The 23,410-nt window shown below is 36.4% G+C and overlaps 1 protein-coding gene across 9 annotated transcripts in view; it reads left to right on the plus strand.

Annotated features, from left to right (window-relative positions):
- ANKS1B (ankyrin repeat and sterile alpha motif domain containing 1B) overlaps window positions 1–23,410 on the plus strand; it is a 406,891-nt gene that overhangs the window by 125,744 nt on the left and 257,737 nt on the right. For all 9 annotated transcript variants that reach the window (XM_026798001.2, XM_026797993.2, XM_026798014.2 and 6 more), the window contains exon 11: window positions 13,163–13,299. In XM_026798001.2, coding sequence (XP_026653802.2) covers window positions 13,163–13,299 — 137 coding nt within the window. The remainder of the gene's footprint in view (window positions 1–13,162; window positions 13,300–23,410) is intronic.

Below are 23,410 nucleotides of genomic sequence, written 5' to 3' on the forward strand. Positions count from 1 at the left end.
ATCAAAATACGTGCACTCTCCGCCCATCCATTATGTTCCAGTAAATGTTTATGTTGAAATAATTTCATTTTCCAAAGGAATAGCTTCCATTTTCTTTTCAAACACAAGGAAAAAGGCTTCTGCTCAGCATATGTTAAAATTTTTCTGATGTTTCATTGGGTTTTATTATTATTAATTAAAATGCAGTTGAAAAAAATCAGCCCTCACAGGAGTTTTTGGCAATTTTTGCAAATGAGTGCTCATCAAAGTGTGTTCATTCTGACCAATGCTCAGTTTCATCCATCCTGGTGTGGTTACTGTCTAGAATGATCTCATTATACACTTGACTGCATGCTGTCAGACAAAAACCCTTTTTCAAATCAAAACAATAATTCAAAGGAACATAATTATTTTTGGCTGTTTTGCATTTTGAAGCCCACATGAAAATATTATTTAGCAGGATTTGAGTTTTTCTTTGTTAAATGAATATTAGTTGCGACATTCTTTGTAGTACTTTTGAGTTAGGGATGGAATATATATAGACCACATAGAACATATTCCATTCTAGTCAGTAATACTACACCTCGGAGTGCTGGTGGGATTGTTTGATAATGGAGCAGATGTAAATGACAGTGCCTTTCATGAGTTGCAGTAACTTAATAGATAAATGGGAAATAATACTTCTGTAAAAGTATTAAGTAAAATATTAATAAAAAGTATTAAGTAAAATACTTCTCACCAAATTGCTACTATTAGGAGTAATAGTAAAACTTCATCTATTAATTTGTTTGCAGTTTACATGCATCTGTTACATTCTAGAGGAATATAAGTTTGAAATAGGTACAGCATTGCACATAGATCTTAATAGGTATATAGCTAATATTGCGTGCCTCCTGATGCACCTGTGAATTTTACCCTGAATTTTCTACAAAGCTTTTCAGTTTATCTCTTACCCCATTTTAGAAGCTGGGAAGAACCACATATCTTGAGCTCATAAGTTTTATCTTCTTATATTCAAGACTAGGATACTGTGCTATTGTGCATGAAGATGAAGTTGAGTCCTATAGTTTGAGAGATTCAGTGCTCAAGAGCTAGTGCTTCACTTGAGTTATGTCTATAACACAGTGCCGTTCAAGTACTGTAAAAAAAGCTCAAGTGATTTTCAGAAACACTGGAACTGCAATAGAGGTATGTGTTGGATCACACAAAGAACTCTGTCTTTTGTGGAAGATTAATTTCTCTGCTGTTTGGTCTCTTAATTTCAGATGGTAAATCTGCTCAGCTCTAAATGTTTAATCAATAGACACTGCAATATACTTATCTTAGGGTACTCTAGACATTCTCAGCATTACCAATGCTCCTGATCTCTCCTGCTCCTTGTATAGTTTTTCCAGCTTTTTTGGTATTTTAGGATTGAAGGTTGCAAGTTTAACACAGTTTATTAGGGAATGGTTTGTGACTTGCTGCAGATGGCAAGTAGATGTGTAGCACAGGTTTTGTTATGTGATTACCTTTGATTTAGCTATTAGATTTAATTACCTTGGCAATCCCTTGTGTTTATATGCCCCATATCAGGGATGTGGAAGATCAGGGGAACCCGAAGCATCAGACTATAATATGAGTGACCATATCTGTATCACAGAACATGAAAATTCTATTCAAAGCTGGGTACATCCTGTGTGCATCCCAGTTCCATGCCAGACACCCCATACAGTAACTCTTCCCTTTACTCACCACCAAACAACCTACAAAAGTTTTTCTGGTTCTTCTGATTGGCAATCTTTAGGAGAATTGATTTGGTGACTGACTGTGTCAAAATTGGAATATTATATCATACAATCAACTGAATAGCCATGCTAATAATTTTATTTCAGCATTGGCTTGAATCAGATTTGAAATACTAGATTTTATTACTAAAAAAAAAATACTCCTATTTCCACTGTCTTAACCTCTCCAGTAAAAAACCAACTGAAATGTTGTAGTTTTGTGAAAAGAATTAAGAGATTGTATTTAATACTTGAATATGTTTTCATTTGTTCCCCTGGGAATTCTTTCTAATGAGAATTATATGTTTTAAGAATTTTTCATAAACTTTTCTATTAACTTTGATATATTTGGAAAGTATAAATCTTGGCACAGCTTGCTAAATTCTGTTTAAGTCAAAATATTTGTGACAATATTAAGCAATTTCTAAAATAAACCAATTTTTTACATAATTAACAGATTTATTGGCTTTATTCAGTGTAATAAATGATTAAAAAATAGAAAAACATTGATTTCTAGTGAAGGTACTCAGTGTTGCATTAAAAAAAATCCTCCTATTCTATTTGAAGCTAAATAAAACCCACTCATTTACTTCCATTTTCTCTGTTTCTGTCTCCCTTTCTCTTTTGCTAGTTCTGATAGCAATGTGTAGCTTGCTGCCAAAAAGTTTTCTTCTCTTACTTTACAGAAATTTGATTTTTGTTCTTTCTATACCATTTTCTTTTTATGCCACCTCAAAAGAAAACTTGAAGTGTACAAGTTATGTAGGGTTTTGCTATCTATCAAAATAGGGTGGGAAAAGGTTTTTATTGCCAATCCACAAACATATAGATGCAGCATATATTTAATAGTATCTAATAACAGAATAATTTGCTACTGCAATAGAATATCAAATTAGTCTTTTTCTCTTTTTTTCCCCTTGATATGCATTAAAATATCTCAGTTTTGGAAGAACTCATATGAAAGGATATGTTCACACCCAGCTGCTTTATTGTTATCAGAAAACAGAAAGTCTTCAGAAAGACTATTTCATATTTTGTGGCTCCAGAGCAGGATGTGTTACTTCTGTAGTGCAGTATATCACTGTATACTGTGCTTGTAACTCTTCTGGATGATGACATTAAAAATAGCTGTTAGTGAGAATACTCTTTCCAGTCTAGCTCCAGCTCACCCCATGCCCTTTTTCTTTCAGAAATCATTCTCCTCATGATGTAAGATACATAATAAATAGTGCAGCGCATTTAAAGCCATTTTCTTACCCATAGGACTGGGATTGGTACTAAATTTTTATCCAAGAGCATTTCCATTACTTTTCTGTCCATTTATATAGTACATTAAGGTGAAAAGATACCAGAACTTCTGTGAATATTGTGTAAGTAAATTTTGAAAAAAACTTTTTTCTAATCAGTTATGTAAGTTGTCTTTCAGAGTTCTTCTCATCCAACCTGATATAGCTGCAAGAAGAATTTGCTAGTGATCAATTTAACAAAAGTGTGTTCTTATGGAATAGTGGCATTTGCACTAGGCAGTTGTTACTGGTTAGAAGTTCCATCAGTAAGAGTGACAGGGCTTGTGTGGGTCTCTTAGTTAAATTCTTACCTGCATTCCAGTGTGATTTAATTGTGATTCTTTGTTATATTTTATGAACTGTAAGGTACAGAAATTTAAAAATTCAAGCCATATTTTTCTCCATAAAACTTGACAAACTCCCAATTGTTTTACTTAATGATAATCCCTCTTTGTTTCTGCTCCACTGTGCTGGAATACCCCTTCTTGTCTAAATCTACTGATTTGGCTCTATATCAACCAAACAGGCCAAAGCTTCATGGTCTAAAAATTGAGATTTATTCATTTGCTGTCAATAACAAATACAAATGGCTCTTCAATATATACAAAGTTTTATGCTAATTTTATCATTTCTCTGTATAGTTAACTGCAGCCCTTAAAAATTCCAGCAGTCCATATAAACTAGATATCTGTGGTCTCTATAATCGATGTAGTAGGTTGTATTAGTGAGAAAACATAATAGGAATAATTTTAAGAAATTTACAAAGCTAGCATATGGATCTTAGAGAACCTAAAACCAAAATAGGAAGAGAAACCTGGGGTTTTAGCAAATTAAATATGCTGAAGTGTTGAGAAAGATTCTAAACACTCAGAGAAGTTATGTAAGTCCTGCTTTGTCAGTCAGAAGGTAAGATTAATGATGTCTAAATATATAACATTTTTATAATATATCTTTTTATCTGAATTGCAGGAGATAGAAAATAAATTAATGCAGGAATATTAGTAAAAGGGGTAGAATTTTAGTACTTTTCAGGTGAAAATTATATGTACAAATGAAATATATAAAATATGGCAAAAAAGTTTTGGCAAACTAAATGGAAAATTCAGAAATTAAAAATGCTATCAAATTTTTTGAGGTTTTGAGTTATTAGAAACTTTAATGCTATAGTGCCAAAAATTAGCTGGTTGAAAATTATCCACAGTATTTTCTTTCTCTTTCTCAAGTCATTTGGACACTATCAGGGCAACATATTGGTCTATATAACTGGTCCACTCTGGTCCAGATGCTTTGGTATCTCTTTTGAATTGAACAGTAAAGCCCATAAACGAACCTTGAATTCTTACTGTGTATTTGTAGTGTATTCTATCTGCTGGACAAGTTCTCTATACCTAATGAATATAACTGTGACACGATCCAATATGCAATACATATTAACAAGATACTTCTTTCAGTGCACATGTATATTAAATACAAAAATTTAAATTTTCAGGGTGAGAGTTGAGCTTCCTAAATCTCTCTGAAGCTGCTTGAAAATTTAGATACTTTAAATAGGAATAACTGGATTGTGAAACATTTTAAGACATATATGTGTCTTTGGTTTTAAAATATTTTGGTTAGCACTTTGACTTCAGTGTTCTAATGAAGAGCTCAATTAATAATGTGATACCTAGAAGAACTGAAAATATAGGTTTTTTCCATTAATTGACTTTCACTGTAGCTGTAGATAGATGTATATTGGGAGGTTTATCTTCAAGACTGCTTAAATTATTTATTAACTGAGCTTCATCCCTGGGGTGCATGGCTATCATTGGCGTTATTTAAATGATTTGAAAACACACACTCTCACCACCTTCTATAGTTTATTTTCTGAAATAATTTGACAATGTAGCCTAATTCAGTAATCATCTGTTGCCTTTGTAAGGGTGGAGTATTTTTTCTGTGCACCACACTTTGGTTATTTTCTTTGGTGTATAGGAGAAGCCTTATGAAATACTAGGGCATGCATATGATCACATTCAGTGACCTCTCACTGATAAATTAGATTTAAAAATAAGCACAGAAATCCCCAACCTACCATTCTTTTTTGAGGTATTTTTTTTACAAGAATATTAGGCATCCCGGGTTTTAGTTAATGGTTAAGATAGCCAAAAATATTTTGGCACATGTAATTAGACCGTATGCTTTTCACTGAACTCCCAGAAATATGGTGCTTGTATGTTGAGACAGTGCAAATACAGAAATCTGTGAAATACCTGTCATAGACAAGTGCAATCATTTCACAACAAACCTTTTAAATATGGAAAAGCCAACAAAAAAGCTATTACACAAAAAAAAAAGGTAGATGGCAACTGTGTGGTATTGTTTTTGAATGCTCAATTAGACATCAGCAGCTTGCAGAGGCAGTCTCAAAAGGTTACTCAGGAAATGGTGGAAATCACCCATCATCTCTCATTAGTACTTAATGAGAGATGTTTTTCCAGACAGTTGCCTGGTATTACAAGGGTTATGCAGGCTTGAAGCAGTTCCAAAGTCTGTTTGTGCAGGTGGGTGATTAGAGGAAATAAAAACTTGATAATAGTCATACCCAACTCTCTTGGATGATGCAGAAACAACTAAACAAACCCCCTGCTGCCTCTGGAATGCACTTCACTGGTAATTAATTCCAAATACAATCCTGAAATAACTGGCACATCCAAGACTGGGCCAGTTATAGCTTCGAGTGCTTTCAACAAGACAGTTGCAGATATATATTTACAATTCTACTCAGAACAACAGTTATTCAGGTTAAGTGTGTGGGAACCAAGCAAATTCAAAAGAGCAAATTCAAGCAGTTGAGTCCAACCATTCTTCCTATGCATCCAATGTAGCTACCTACTGATTCTGTTATTCACTATTCCATCTGTTCTTTTGAAATGTCTCTGGTAATGTTTGTTCCTTGAAATCCTGAAATACACGGTTGTCCTTATCTGTAGCTTGTAGATTTATTCCATATTGAACAGTCATGTAGGAGAGAAGATTTGCTGTGAGGATTTAGTCAAGTAAAACAATTTTAAAGCTGAATCCTATGCTATGAGAAATTACTTAGTCCTGTTTGAGGCTACTCTGTAACATGAATGTTTTTATCTCCCTGACAAAATAGAAGATTTTTTTTTCTGGATTTCTGTATGAACTGCTTAATTTACTATATGCTATTGCTGTTACTCTTTGCAATGGGTCCCCCACTTACAAGGGACAGTGCATTTTTATCACACATGCTGTCCAAGAAGTCTACGGCATCTGTAGATAAAATCAGTGTGGTTCCTGCTATTTTATGACCTGCTCTGCTCAGTTTTGGGTTATGTTAGTTCTTTCCTATTTGATGGCTTGGGCTCCTGCCTTGTAAATCTGCTCTTGCTGGAATTCAGCAACCAAGACTGATTCGTACAGAATGGACTGAGCCCAAGTGCTGTCCTCATACCTACTTTTACTGAAGTCTGTAGGTTTGGATTTAGAATAATGGGTTGATTCTCCTTGCTCTGCCTTAGAAAGGGTTGTTAATGAGCCCTCTGCAAAATTCAGGGCATTACTGGGCCAGAATTCCCTTTACCATGCAGAGTCAGGTTCAGATGACTCTTCATGTGGGTCTGTGTCTCTCTCTTGCTTGTGGATCAAGCTCAAAGATTCCCTGAAGCAGAATCAGGAAAGTTTATTGGTCTCCTCAGCATAAGAGTATCAGCATATTCCTGATAAAGCATCCCTATCTTTGATTACCATAGGAATCAGAAATTGCTGGTTTATCTATCACTCCAGTGGAATTATAAGTGACAATTCTTTTTTTATTCCAGCTGTGAAGATTTTAGAAGCAGTAGATGACCATTCCCCCATTATCAGAGAGCATTAAAATCTGTTCCTAATGGTACCCCACATGATGGGACCTGCATTTATGTGTTAATTTCTTAATCAGTCAATTAAATTAGCCATTGTGGTGGCTCTGTTCTCTACAAGGAGATATATGTAAATTCAGTCATTGCAGACTGATCCTCCAGAATAAGTACTATTTCCATAATATCTTCTTTTTACTCTTCCAAGATTTGGATTATGACTGCTTTCTGTCCAGGGCAGTTCATTAGCATTGCCATGTTCTTTTTAGAGCTTTTTGCCTTCATGCAACATATTTGATGTTAAGAGGACATGTAACATATACAGACAAAGGCACTCCAACTTTTTTTCCAAAGACAGATCCAAACCCATAGAAATTGCCAGACTAGATAAGAGTTTTATAATAGTGTAGCAAATTGAGTCTGCTATAATTGATCAAATTTAGGTCTGTCTTGTTACCACACTAAAACTCATTTTGAGCCCAGATGGCACTGAGCTATCTGGACCTATATGCGCATATTTGCCTTATCTCTGATGGGGTGTCCAAAACAGATGGAGGATTTTGACCCACATTCTCAAGTAGTTTGAAACAGTGCATGAAATATTTTACACTAAGCAGAGCTTGAGGAAGCTATTGCTAATAGTGTGCCTTTGGATTTGTTGCCCATTTATGTGTGCAGGTCTATCTCTATATATTTATGTGTATGTGTTCCACCCTTGTCTTTTTTCTCTCCCAATTTTGCAGTGAACAAACCTGTCCAGGCCCTGTGTTTGTAGTATAAATTTCTACAAGGTCATAAGGATTAGGCTTTGTGCTTTAAGTGTTTTTGTTCATGCCTAGTATGGTCTTTTTTGATGTTTTAGAATTTAGTATATGTATTTAAACAAAGGATTAGGTGTGTAGTGTATTATCTAGTGCTAGGCTATTACTAGTCCATACCTCTAAAGTGAAATACACTTTTCTTCCATTTTTATAGCAGATGGTAAATCTGAGATTATAGTATTTAAGTGACTCCACAAATAGTTGGAACATGGAAATAAAATAGGTGGCGTATACATTTGCATTTTGGCTCAGGGCACTGGATGTGAATATGAAATAGATCATCATTTGCAGTTACTATTATTTTCTTCAGTTACAGGCCAGCTTTGGAGCACATAAACCAGATTCCTTCTGGATATGAGGCTCCCTTTTAGGTGGGCACTAAAAGCACACGGTCCTTCTGGACGCTGGAAGTTGTGAGGAGCATGTATGGGCGTGTTTGGTAGAATAAATAAGTTGCTAGATAGTGCTAAAAGTTCAAACCCACATATAATCTAAATGGAGTGTCATGCAGATCAACTGCTTTTGATCTGCTGATCCATTGCCATTACACTGAGTTGTAGAAATAACTGGTATAATAGCTAATACAGACATAACTGTAAATTTTGATAAAGATGCTAGCATGTTTCTGCAATGAAAGTAGAAAACTAGATTAACTGTGTGTTCCATTGTAAAGATTTATTTCTGAGGTGAAATCTAATTAGAACTATATTTCTGGAACATGGCTGTGTCTGGTTTTTGATATTTTGCTTGCTGGGATGCAGGAAGTGTTCTGGTTGGTGTACTTAGTCTTGCCTGATAGTTAATATTGTGGCTTTGTATACATATAGTGCCTTTTCTTTGAATGCATTATGAGAAAAAATAATCCCTTAGAGAAGTTTCAGTGAGTGGTTTGTGGTTTGTCCTCACAGCACATAGATAGTGGGATGAAAATGTCAATGAAGCACTTGTTGAACTCCAGTGTTATGGTCTCTTATTATCCATGAGGGCCTTTTTCTCTGTGCAGTGCTCCCTGAGAAAAAAGACATGTGAAACCAATGACTGATGTCACACAGCACAGGAAAAGGCAAAATTTCCTGTATATGGCTTTTTTTTTTACCATCTCAGTTAAACAGTTGACATTTTTATGTTTTGTCTGACATTTTAGAAGACAGCCCTAGAAAAATGTCTTAGTTTGCTCTTACAATATACTAAAAGACCACGTTCATGCATTTTTCTTGTTCTTTTTTTTTCCTTTGCCCTGAAATAAAGAAAATGGAGAATGTCAAGTCCTCAGTAAGCATTTAGGCATTTTCAAAAATCAGAATAAGCTCGAATTACATAGACCTTGTGACAACGTCTCATGTGTGATGGAGGAAGGAAGGAGTATTGTTAGAGCATGCTGCAGTTCATTAGTTTTTAGCTGCTAGATGATCCCTGGAGCCTGATGTTATGTGACTTACACAGAAACATCTAGATTATTGCAATGTGAGCCAGGAACTGGAAGAGAATGACAGTTGTAACTACTTCCCTGTTGTCCCCATCTGTAGCACCTATCAGAAATTCAGCATGAGAGCTAATCTTTCCAGGGTAAATTTGGTAGTTTCTTAAGTTTCCAAGCTCTCTTTGCCATGAAATGTTTTTCTGAAACTTGCCATCATAGTTATCTGAAGGGGGAAAAAATTGCCTTAGTTTTGTCACCAGGAAAATTTAAAAATCGTTTTTATAACATTTAATTCCAAAGAAAATAAATTCAACGATACTCTTAATGAAACTATAAGTACTGTATACATAAACAGGTCCTACAAATTGGTTGCAGGAACTAATTTGATGCTGTTGTTCTCTCTCTGCTGGAGCAGACCCAGGTAGTAAATCATTGTTGGTTGCCTAATGGGAACATCCTACTGTGAAAATAAACAGCTGTCCACAATAAAGAAATTGTTTACAAGAAATCATTACATGTCAGACACTTAGCCCCTTGAGGAAAAAGGAAAGGTGTGAAATACTGAACAGTTGGATGATTTTTCTGGGCTGTTTATTTAAAAAAAAAGAATTTATAGCTTCTTTTTGAAAAGCTTTGTCTTAGGCTGTGAAAACATGTTTTTGGTTTTGGTTTTTTGGTTTTTTTTGTATTGCTGCCTAATTTTGCTGGGAAAGAAAATCTGTAACTAATCTTTTCTGAGGTTGCTGCATATTGTGTATATTGCTGAATTGGTTATGGTTGTATTCACACATTGTAGCCTGAGAATTTTTTCTCAGCTCTGTCTTGTGGGGCATGTAACAGCCCTGTTCCCCCTCCTGTATGTCTTCCAGTAAATTTTCTTTCCAAAAATGTCACTTACAGTCGATTCAATGCCACTCATGGCACATGTGAAGGGGGAAAACCTGGCCTTTAGTGAGCTACAACTGAACAGGGTCAACCAAAGAAGTCTTTCCTGTGAAAAGACCAAAACCTTGCTCATGTAGCTTGACTCCTTGTTACCCTCTTCTGCATATTTGAAGAGTGGTTAAACTGAGCTGAGGTGACAATCAACAAGGCTTTGAAACAGAATAAACTGGTGGGCAGACAACTGCATTTGTTACTCTTGACACCAATCTGTGTTTCTTAGGATGTGCCCTTTGAGTGATCCATCCTTGAGATATCTAGATAATATCTGCATCTGCAAGACTGCCTGATTTCACTTGCAAGACTTTAATGTGCTGAGTAGCTCAAGGGCAGTTGTGCTAAGCACAGGCTCACAGGGAAATAGGGACAGAAAGGCAAGGACTGCTGGAGTATGGAGGAGTTTGTGTTCTTTATAGCTTTAGCTGTTTGTCAGAGACAATCATCCTGTTTGTTTCTCGCACCAGTGAGTAAATAAGTGCACTTAGCTGGATTCATGTGGAGCATTTCTCACTCAGGAATTCATTTTTTACCTTCCTGTATATGGTGCCTGTGTTCCCACATTTCTTGACAATAGTGTAGTCCCTTGTTTGGTGGCTCCCCCAACAGAGGGCAAGGGTCTCTTAGAGCAACTCTCTGATTCCTCAGTAAGGGAGGTTCATTGATGATATTCTGTCAGACCATAGGGTGAAAGGAGATGCTGTTTCATAGCCTGGAGCAAAAGACATGAAGACTTTCAGCTCACTTAAGGTGTTACTCTAGCCTTTATCTCACTATGAGATTTTCAGAGTATATCTAGCCTTTGTCCTCACTATGAAATTTTCAGAGTATGGCAATGCTTTAGAGGTTTCTCTTCTTGCCAAATCCCTATCCCTCCTTTGATGAGCTGGGCTTTCATATCACAGAATACTCATTTACATGGTGCATGTGAACAACATTATAAAGTTAGACACCAGGTCAGGCAGGAAAGAATATGAGAGACTTAAGGCTTTCTGAAATGCTATCAAAATTCTTCCATGTCAGTTATGTTATTGTGAGAGTTCATTTTCAGTTATTTTCTAAGGCTGTGTTTAAATTGGTTTTGATACATTGTATCAACACACATTTATTACTTTATTAAATAAATTACTTCTGATCCAAGCTTCCTGTACACATTTATGATGATTTAGGAGGAACTCATCTGTGTGGTAAGACTGCATACCTTTTGGACTGGCAATTTCAATGACATACTTTTGAAAAAAGTTGGAATTCTCTGTTTCTGTAGCAGAGAGTGTTCACACTGTAAGGTAACACCTGAGGTTATCTACAGGATGTCTCCATTTTGGATGTCTGTCAATCTGCCATCTGAATTGTTGTTTATACCTTCATTAAGTGTTGTATCAGTATTGCTGAAATTTAGAACATTCCTGCTTGATATTTTTTTTAGAAGACTTAAATTATCAGACTGTATTTGATCAGAAACTTTGATTAGAAACCTCATCCAGTTACAAAGGGTTTCTGCTGGAAGAATCCTGCAGATTTCCTAGAATCACTCATGCTGTGAAAGTATCTGTAAGCTGGAAAGGCCATCAAGTTTCCTGAAACTATTCCCCTTTATTCTATATGATCTCTGTTAATGTAACTGGGTATTTCCTTTTTTTCAATATCTCTGTTACCCTTCCAAGGAATTCTTTCAGGTTAGTAGGACTGAGAGAGCAGCTTCGTCATGGCTTTCGCAGAGCCATTTGTCACTTGTGCAGAGGGAGGAGTTCATGTGGGTACCTGTACAAGTTGGTCAAAAATTCTCCAGCTTAAGAGAGCTGCTTTTGCTTATTATGTTTGGGTTTTTCAGGAGTGGATTTGTCCACATAGTGGGAGCACATATTGGCGAACTACCTCAATCACAAAAAAAAATTATGCTTTCTTCTATGAACCCTGCAGGCTGTCAGTTGAGACCGACAGACATGAGACGGACATCATTGTCTTGATGCAGTGCTTCAGGTGTAACAGCACATCGAGGAGCATGGAGCACATCTTTGTAACTCACAAAGAAAGGTGCTCAGTAAATTCACAGACAATGTAATAACCACCATAACCATGCACAGGCAATGGCGCTTTCCCCAGAATCTGAATTAAAGCATTTCTTTACTGATACAATTGTAGAGGCCTGAAGAAATGTGGAGTTTTTGGCCTTCTGCTAAGTCATTCCAATGATTGGGTGCTCTCACAGCTGAGAAGCTATTTCATAGTCCTCTCTACTCTCTGATCTGATTTTCACTAAATTTACATTGATAAAACAGCATTAAGAACATTTAGAGAAGGTAACAATTATATTTTAAGTTGTTTTAATGGTTCATCCCAGTGCCATAAAATGCTAAGATCAAAATATGTCCGAAGAGCAGTTTCCCATGCAGTTTCCCATACACATGCAGGTGTGCAGATATTTTTAAGCCAGCTGTAGGTTATATAGCTGAGGTACTGCTGGAAAGGAAGTTATTGCAGTGCAGAACTCTGTGGAAGATGAAAATTTTACCTGAGAAACTGAGCATATTTTCATGTAATTTAGCTGATCAGTTATGCTGATCACAATGTTAAGCAAAGATGTCAATGATGGGTATTAGGTATTAGCATGTTCTAAGTATTAGAACAAAGTTGTCAATGATGGGTATTAGCATGTTCTTTGTCTGTGTAACACAAAGATATATGTAGAGCTTGGTCATATGTGTTAGGATTTTCCAGGATGAGCTAGAAGTTGCATTATAAACCTTCTTTTCAAGCCAACCCTGTTATAGTGATAATATTTGAATTCACTGTCAGTAATGAAGTAAAGAATGTAATGAAAGAATGAAAGTAAAATATTCATGCTTGGTTTCCACCTCATTTTGTTTAGGTACTGAGAGAATGCTCTATCTTGTCTTAACATAGAATGAATGTATGGGCTGAAAAAATAAGTGTAGCTATGCAATATATTCCTTGACAAATATGTTTAAATTCTATTAGATTTTGTAAGTTGAAACAGTGTTCTGAGAAACCTTCTGTTTTCAAAGTTCTTTTTTACTTTAAAATACACAAAGTATTTGCAATTTCACATAGATGTTATTTTTATTCACAGATAATGCACCTCAGGTAGCAATTACCGCACCAGGATCTGGTAACCATAGAAACAGCTCCACAGGCCCAACACCTGACTGCTCTCCTCCATCACCAGACACTGCACTTAAAAACATAGTGAAAGTCATACGTCCTCAGGTAGGTGCTCACCAGAAGCATCCTCTTACTTGTTGTATTTCTCCTTTCAGTAGCAGGCTGTGATGCATGTATTCTAAGAGGATGTTATGGCTTTGTGCTTTTGAGTATGTCAAAGACATAAACAGGACACGAAATACTTTGTATTCTTAACAATCATCTTAGTAGCAGCAGAAGATAAAATATTTTATAAATGAGCCCAAATGCACAGAGAGATATCTGTGCATATTTCTTGTAGCACTAAGAATGAATCAACTCCTTATGCAGTATTTTGGTTTTTTCCATACTCTTACTTTTTTTTCAAGGTTATATTTTGATTTTATCAGTATCATTTCCATATTAATTTTTCAGGTTTACTTTCTTCTTTCTGCATCTCCATTTGCATGAAGTTATAATGTTTCATACCTTTTTTCTTTTACTTTCCCATGCAGTATTGCTTATGAACTTCCATATTTCTAATACTGTTTGGGAAACACAAGATGTGATGCATAATGTGTGGGAAACTTGAGTGCTCCATTTAATTCTTTAAGGAGTGCATCTCTTTAAAACCAAAGCTTTAAAGTAAATACATGTTAGAACTTGAATCAGTAATACAGAGTTAATCAGTGTAGAGGAGTTTATTTTAAAATTGTGGATCATGGGATGAGTCAGAACGGACCTTGGGATGATCTATTTCCTTGTTTAAAAAGCCATGACATTAGGTGTGCCAAAGCTAGCTCGGACAGCTACATGCTGAATTGACTAATTGTGAAACTTTTTTAATGTGAACCAAAAGAACTTCATCTCCTACTAATTTTGGGTTCAAGTGCAGCCATCTGTTCTTTATTGCCAAGCTGGTCTCTGCAGCTGAGCCTCTCTGGATGGAGGCTTTGTACCATCAGTATGTCACTGGCACTTGTTTTACTTGAGGAGCAAGCTGATGGACACATGATATTTTCCAAGGACTAGTATAGGCCAGGTTGTTTTGGTACCACACAAGTGACTGTGTCACAGTGTTGGAGGTGAATTTTCCTTTCAGTTCTCATTAGAGTGCACAGTTGAGAAAGTCTTGCAGAATTAAAGGCAGTTACTAGGTGCACTTGCCATTTCTGTCTAGGAGCCACTGGCTTCCTGTGGCTGACACTATCACTTTGCAATAATTCCATTGACAGGCTGGTGCAGACCATCCCCTTCTGACACCACCACAGCTCAGGTTCCACATGCTGGTTTAAATCTAGATTGCAGAGAGTCTAAAATTACAGTTTCTTCTATTTTTTATTTTTATAGTTGTTTCTCATTTTGCTTGTTTCTGTAGTGTCTCTGTCCCTCCCACCCTACATCAGTCTATAGTACTGAAATGCCTCCTTCCCTCCAAGCTGTTTTTTAGAGTAGGCGGCAAACAAAAAGAAAGGTAATGAAATATTGTTGAAACAAGCTGTTGTGTGATAGCTTATTGAAAACAGCATTTAAAAAGCTGTTTCCATCATGATATTGCCAACAGATGGACCCAGAACACTTCATGGTGATGCTCTCCTGCTAGTTAACTCTGAATGGATTCAGCAGATTCGGGGGAGCTATTTTCAAATTTAAATTATTCCATTTACTGACTCACAGTGTTCTCATCGTTCTGCAGAACAAAAGCTAGCTCTATGATATATATGGTCAGAACTTTACCACATTTCCTAAAATGTCTCTCATGTGGCCCTACACATGGCATGCTCCCTATACAGAAAACAGCAGCAGACAGGCGTAATGTATGTTTTAAGTCTCTGTGCTAATACACGACAAGTTGGATACACTGTAGCATTCAGATCCCATTATGCTTCTCCTTTTTTTCATGTTTTATGCACATCCCCCAGTATTCTTTATTTTCTTTGTTTTTGCTTTTTATCTAATCACCTTCCCCTAAGACCTCAACTGAAGAATTTAGACAAAGAAGCTGTAGATATTTGCAATGTGCTGTTTGCTAACCATTAGTGTTCATTCTGCCTGCATATTTAATTCCTTTCTTCCATTCAGTTACATGGCAAGCTCTTTGAAGGGTAGCACAATGGGATTCTATTCCTGACTGACCTCTCACCATTCATGTAAAACTAATGAATACTGTTACACAATGTATGCAAAATAATTAATTTTCTGTTGGCTGCCAGTGCCTCTTTGCATTTTTCTAGCAAAATAAATTGATTTCTAAGAGATCTAAACCAAGGATCATATAGATTTCCAGAACAGCTGTCACTTCTTTCCTATTTTCATGTCTTGTGCATCCAGCACAGGAAAGTGCCAGTAAAAGTAGAATGGAAATGCTTCAGCAGCCATCTTTGCATGAGGCAGGCTTTGGCAGCTTGGATGGAACTGCCTGGGAAGTCTGTTCTTTCAACAAATATATTTATTTTTATTTGTAGCCTTACTTATCTTTTCTGTAGGATTGTACATATACTGGTTTACCAGCAGTGAGGAGAAACACTGTGTTTCTATGCAACCAGGACAAGAGGACACAGTCTTAAGGTCCATCGGGGAAATTTAGGCTAGACATAATGGAGAATTTTTTCACAGAAAGGGTGATTACACACTGGAGTGGATCACATCTTGTGAAATGATCATCCATGGAGGTATTTGAGTATTAAGTTCAGTGCCACAATGCCACCCACCTCTGCTACCTTCAGTCCTGAGGCTGGCAACCCTAACAGTATCTCAAGGATCTGTGTGCTCTTCTATCTATGCACCTTAGCTATGGCTTGTACTTGTGATCTAGTATTTTGCAAATAAATTTCTTCTTTTCAAATTTTCCTGTGATCAGTCTCTGAAAAAAAAAAACTTTTTAAATTTTAAAAAGTTGCATATATGCAGAAAAGAAGTAAATAGAATTTAGCTGGAATTGCTTGATTCCTTGGGTTTTTTTCTGATTGTCCAGATGAGACTTACTAAGTTTCTAACTCTTGAATTGCTAGTTAATAGAGACTTTGAGAAAATAATACACTTCGAAATTAAGGACATATGCTGCTGTGTATATTCACAGCACATGGAATCCAAAATAAGATGGGGTAGGAGAAAAAGTAGATAAGTCTGCTTCAAGTTTTAACTTAGTTACATTAGTACATAGAGTAAAATATTTCTTACCTCATCAGACTGTAATTTTAGAAAGTGACAGTAAAATGGAGCTTGTTCTATCACAGTTCCTGTAGCTCTCAGTCTGGATGAAGCTTGAAAAAAACTAAACTGCTTGTGATGCTTCATGTATGTTTTTCATTACCTACTCAATTTAATAGGCTTCTCCTTATTTATTTGTTCAGCTCCATTTGAAAAAATAAACTGTATCCATAGAGGGAGAAAGAGCACCTTTTTCCCTATAAGTGTTTCTTTTGGCAGTGTTACTTACTTGTGGGTCTTGGGCCAATTCTCATAAAACTGAATTCTGACTTCTTACCTTTAAATTTAGTTATTAAATGTAGTCCAGCATTTGCATGTTGTCTTCTTGTCTTTTTAAGATATGTTTCAAATGTCTTACTGTAGGTACAGCTTTTGATGTCAAAATGTGGATTATTTAAAAGTTGCTTTGATTTTATCTATAATGGATTAGTGTTTTCCCTAGTTTATGTGAATAACTCAATTTCCTAAAAGTGTTGTTTCAATGCTATTAAGAGAGTTCTGGTAGGAGGACAAAGGAACAAAGAATTTCAGTGTTTCTGACATGACGAAATTTCATAATCTTGTTCTTTCTTATTTTATTGCTAAGATCTGCAATAATCTATTCATCATAATATCTTTTTTTTTCTTATCAATATGGATGTGCTGTCTTTACAGGAATCAAAATTTTTTCCCCATTTATCTTTTTTTAGCCTCGGTAAGCAAAGTTGCAATTCAATCTATGGCTCCTCATTTATCTGGCTAAGACATCTATGAATATAGTAGCAGCTAATAGTTTAAACATTAGCAGGCAAAGGAAATTGTCTCCTTTTTGTGTAAGTTCTAGCAGAATCCTGCACGACATGTGTAGCCTTTGATAGACCTATCCCACTTGTTTGGGCTACCATGTGTATGGCAGTTTTTGCATGTGCAGTGTGCCCGTCAAACCTGTTTGTGGTTCATCGAGGCACAGGGAAAGACCAGGACCAGGACATGAATGGACAGACTGTCTGTTGGAGATGTGTGCTCCAGAGCATCCCTAGCTGATTTTAAAAGTGATAATGATTTACATTCAATGAAATTATTCATCATTCTTTTTGCTGGTAGGGGCGGGAATTACTTTGAACACAAACAAACAAAAATCATCTGAGTGGAAACTGGAAAATCACAGTTCCATAAAATAAATTTTCAGAACTAATGGTTCCACAAACAGGATTTTTCAAGGGGATTAGTGTGACGGTTTCCCCATGTTGAAACAACGAAACTATTTCTGTCTATTTCCTCCCCTATACTAGCACCATGCTGTGGTTTCCTTGTTCACAAATGAAATGCACGCCTTGTCACAGTGCGCTGGAGTTGGCATGTCCCTGTCTCTGCCAGTTTAGTGAAATTCCTGCTGGAGGTTGTTGCACCGGTACACAGCACCATGAGAACTCCATGTTGCATCTACTGAACTTGTTTTGCAACACACACAGAGAAAATCTGTTTTGTTCCATTTTACCACAGAAAGGAGGGCTGGAGAACAATTGTATGCAATAAATCCTCTCCACTGTCTGAATGAGATCACAGGACAGTGGGGGTGCAAGGATCTTCTTTGTCCTATGAGCTGCTTTCTGTGCTTAGCTCCACTTACAACATGCTCACCCAGGTTGATTTTCCTCCACCAGGAAAATCACTGTGAAGGAAGACTGTGCAGGCACATGGTGCGTCCTGTTCAGGTGCACACTTCTGCTGCTGCCGTGTTTTGGTGCTGGGCTTTGTGTCCTGTCTGTGCTTAGCACAAGAGGCAGATAAGACTTAAAAAAAACCACTTTACTGAGGGTTATGATTTTGCAGGGGATCATATCCAAGGTAAAAGCTACTCCTGTGTACATACTTTTATGAACTTCTAGGAAGTGCTGAGCCTTCTCCAAACCCTCTAAAATAAAAATATATTCTACAGTCCACACATGGGTAGATTTAGTGCTCATGCTTTTTGTGCCTGGTCTGGAGATTTTCCCTGGAAAATATTGTTTCCAATGTTGTGTGTATCTCTTAGGGCTGCAAGCACATTAAGGTGGTTGTCAGCAGTCAGTGACCTTGATTCTATGTAAATATATTTCAGATTATTCTCTCTGTGACAGAGAATGTCTGTACAAATCTACTGCACACAGTTTGATGTCTTCTCATTCTAATGATGTTGAATAAAAAATAAAGCTCCTAAATAGCCCTTGAAAAAAAGGGAACAAAGCAGAGTAAGAGGTATACTGTCAATGCCATTACGATGTGGCTAGCAATTAATCTATGCATGACTGAAAATAGGACAGACATTATGAAATTATTTTATTCTGGAATACTGAGTACTAAACACAAAAAAAGGTTATGGTTGGAATTATCTCTAAGGATTGATTCCTACACACCCCTTTCCCCCAGCACACATCCCCCCACACTCACCTGTTTTACCGCAGCATTCATGGGCAGAAGATGTGTTACAGCTCCAAAGGAGAATATTTTAAAAAAAAAAATCCTTGGAGCATAATGGATACTCTGTGACTACTTAATAACAACATTAAACAAATATTATTAAAGAGGTGCACTGTAAGAGATCTCCTTTGACAAGTAACTATAAAACATAATTCTATTTATATATTTTAATTAGGTCTAATAAGAAAACATAAACACATCTACCCAGTACATGGTACTAATGAAAACAGCAAACAGTGTGTGTTAGTGCTTTTAATTACAGTTCAACAGGATACTAAAACACAAATATAAATTAAAGCAGAATAACACTCTGTTGTGAGAGTGTTAAGTTTTAGAATGCCATTTGTACATGCATATGTCTTTCTTGGTTGAAATTGGTTTCTTACCTGGAGAAATTGTCTAGGTTGTGATTCCCGATTCAATATAAACACAAATCAGGCAGAAATGTAGAACATTTTTCCTATGTGAACAGACATTTTTCCAATATGTAACAGACAGGTGAACTACTGTTTTTAGAGGTAGTTCAGATACTGAAAGGAGCATCTATGCTAGTAAAATGAGCTTTAGCTCTGCAGAGTTGTCATCTACACTGTTGAATTATGGACACAGTCCCGGTTTAATTTTGGTAGTGTACAATTTTCTTTCTCCAAACATATCCACTGTCAGGCCTGATTTGTGATTTGAATAGAGCAAGCAGCATTCCTGGTAGATAATTCTGCCTTGAAGACCCTTCTCTGACACCTAATGAAGTTTAATTGTAGGGGTGTGAGTAAATTCGTGCCAGTAGCCCTGCCCTAGTACACATGATACTTGGCAACAGAACACACTCAAAATATGGAAGATTAAAGCCTTATCTATTGTGCCTTCATGGGTTTCTTACATTATATTCTTAGCATTTTCATTTGTTTCTGTTAGTATGGGGGTTTTGAGCACCTTAGTTACACAGTCACCCTTTATCATCTGGTAATGCACATTTTCACATGTGCATGTTGTCTGTAGCATGCAGCTTAGAAAAAACAGCCATCACTTTGACCCTTCAAAATTTATGATATAGAAATATCATTATACAAGTAATTTTCATAATCTGCAGGTGGAAAGGAGGATGTTACTAGCAGCTGGAAGCTGAGTTTTTTGAAGAATATGGTCTTACATCCATTTTCCAACTGTTTCAGTGAAAATAACACTCTTTTAATCTTTGAAAGCTAGACAATTTTTATATCTGAAGAATGAGACATTCCTCTAATTTATCAAATTTATCTCTTGCTATCTGGATCTCATTTCAAGCAATTTTTTCCCAGGATAGGTATAATTGTGGATCTTTAAAATCTGGTCACACCTGCCAAGGAGGGAAACTGCTCCAAAGGTGTTGCAGTTTTTAGCATTCAGGATTGCTGCTCCTCAGAACCCACAGCTGCAATATGGTTGCAACTAAAATAAAAGTAGAAGGCAAGGAAAATAGAAACTGAGGGAGATCAACTTTTTCTCTTATTTATTTCCTGTGTGGTTGCTCATCTGAGATAAGACCACAGGTAGAAGGGGCAGCAACCCTCTGACCTGTAAGTGCTTACTCCAGTGGGAGGCTTTCAAGGCAGAGCTAGGATAACATGCAGAGGAGAGCAGAAAGCACTGTGTCTCTATGGCCCCAGAGTCACACAGCACAGCTTCCTGATCACAGGCTACACAGAAGAGCTGAGTCTGTGTCATTCCTGAGCATGGCACTGACAGGGGAGTGATCCAAGTATTCTGGGGGACCATGAGATTACTCTAAAGTAATATGCACTTTCTGGTCATGCAGGATGCAAGCTGTGTCTTTCTCTAAATTAATAATCAATCAAACAGAAATTTCTAGGACTTTGACACTATGATGTCATTAAAATCAATTGTAAAGAATCTATAGTAAAAAACAGTGAAAGCATTTTTGTTTAATTTTTTTTTTTTAAGTCTCATGGTCCTGCAAGCTTCCTGTTGTGGCTGCTTGGGATATATTAGGTGCCAGCCTCTGTTTATTTTCTGCTTTCTGCTCTTAAACTTAATTAAAATATTGACAAGTAAAATCAAGAATGTCAAGATGGGTGCTGAAACTGCCTATATTTTATTTTTAATTGCTGTTGTCATATAAGATAAAGTTTTGTGAAATTAAAAAAGAGAAAATTATATTACTATGTTAAAAAGAAAATGTGTCTTCAGCTTGTTCAACATGGTATTTTGAAGCTTGACAGAATAATTGATTCAGTAGTCTGGTAATAATTCAGTGTAGTCTTGCACTTCTAGGTGACATAGATAAATCAAACACAGATGCATTGTAATCTCCAGTTTTTGCAATTTCAAGGCTACTTGATCACCTTAGCTCAGATCCTATAAATCAAATAATTCTTGACAGCAACATTGACTGATGAGAATGCATCAGAACTGGTGATTTCTGCAAATCAAAGTGGGGACAGGAGAAAACAAGGAAGCCCGTCCTGTCCCAGACTATTTTACTGGGAAAATTTTGAATGTTTGGGCTTCTGTGTAAGTGTACATGAGCAAATTGGACAAAGATAGAAACAGAGATGGTATGCTGGAATGTTGAGGCAAAAGGCAAGAAAACAAAAAAGTCACGTGAAAGTTGCATTTGAAAGGGAGGACTGAGGTTAAAACGGAATGCATTCAAGGACGATGAGAGGGATGTAGGGACTGTAAAGTCAGTGTGAGATGGGACCATGAGGGAGTCTTTTTGAGAGACCTTGATGACAAAACCACAGAGAAAACAGAAAATCAAATTTTAGAATGCCAAATAGAACTGGAATCAACTGGATACTGTCCAGGTCTTTTTAGAGTAATATAAGTAGATTTGGAAGCAATGTAACAATAGATAGAAAGCAAAAGAAGAGAGGTGCCCAGAGAAATTGTGGATGCCCAATCCCTGGAAGTGTTCAAGGTTAGATTGGATGGGGCTTTGAGCAGCCTGGTCTAGTTGAAGATGTCCCAGCTTATTGCAAAATGTTTGGATCTAATGACTTTTAAAGGTTCTTTTCAACTCAAACCATTCTATGAAAGGGAAAATGAGTGTGTAGAATGAGATTTTAGAAGGAAGCTGAAGAAAGGAAAATTTCTGAAGAAGGAGTGAGTTGATCAGAGAATTGAAAGAATTTAATCATCTGGGCAGGTATCAAAATGAGGGATTTTAGTGGCCATATAAGTGCACTCATGTGGTGTTAAATATGTGAGATGAGTCTGGGAGAAGGGACTGCAGCCTCTTGCTTTCTTTGATAAGTCTGTATTTTATGTGCTAACTAGAATTTGAGAATGTAGGTGCAGTTCTCTCTTCTATCATACATTTTCTGCATGATATATTGCAAGTGAAACCAGTGAAACATTATATAGGGCAGCTGGAATTTGCCAGGTTTTGCCAATTGCAGAATTTCCTTAGGCTCATTGGTTCTCATTGTTTAAAAAAACCACACATCTCTCCCTTGGGAAAGTCTATACCCTTGATCAGCATCTGTAAAATGGGGCAACTAGCTCTGCCATAGTACCGAGTACTGTGAGAATTAATTTTTTTTAAGACTATGATAGTGCTATGTACACAAATCCCGAAGGTAAAAAAAGGTGAAGTCAAAAGCTTGTATTGTAGAGTACACTTCAAAGCTGAAAAAATATTTTGTTGTTCAATTGAGAAAGGAGTTTTGCCCTACTGCCTCTGCCAAATGTTGTAAGAAATATTTGAATGATCCCTTGTCTGCTTATAGTGTAACATGCCAGTCATGGTAGCATTACAGAACTTGCATGCAAATTCCATTAATGGAAGGATTAAGTTCTTACTTGTCTTTTGAATATAAAAGCAATTCAATATGTGTTTTTTGATGCTTTTCCTGTGTTTGCAGTTCCAAAGGGATATCTTTCATTGATATATGTTCGCTACAGACTGAACATGAAAATATTTTTATTATACATGATTTAGCAGTTATTTAAATCTTATTGTTATCTTTAAAGATTAGTACTGACATTTTTTGTTATGCATTGAAAAGATTTATTCATTAGCATGATTTGATATGCTATTTTAGGATGGTGTAGGGTTTTCTAGATTGGTATAAGGACAATTGAAATAATATTTGTGAAGAAATACCTAAAAAGTAAATATTGGTAATTAAATAGATTTGCACATAGCAAGTGGATTAAACACTGAATGAATGAATCCAATTAATCAAAACCTACTTAAGGAAAAATCTGCTTTCTCTGTAGCACGCTTATTGGGATGTGATGAAGTCATAAGTATGCCAGAATTTCACAAGGATTATCTCAGCATGTCCAGACCTTTGGACTAGTACAAGGAAGGCATGTAATGACAAAGCTGGCTTTGAAGAATGAGGGAAGCATTATCTCTTTGGGACAGACTTTTTTGTTTGTGTTTCACAACTATGAAATCATGACCCTTGACTGAGTTATGGTGTTCAATATAGTAAATAATCTTAGAATTTTTCAGAAACAATCTCAAGAGTTCTTGGTAAATGTAGTTAAACAGTGGCTTTGGCAGGGACAATCAGCAAACCAAGTCAGGATTTACTGC

This window comes from Zonotrichia albicollis, chromosome 4 (genome assembly GCF_047830755.1).
Source record: "Zonotrichia albicollis isolate bZonAlb1 chromosome 4, bZonAlb1.hap1, whole genome shotgun sequence".
Taxonomy (NCBI): domain Eukaryota; kingdom Metazoa; phylum Chordata; class Aves; order Passeriformes; family Passerellidae; genus Zonotrichia; species Zonotrichia albicollis.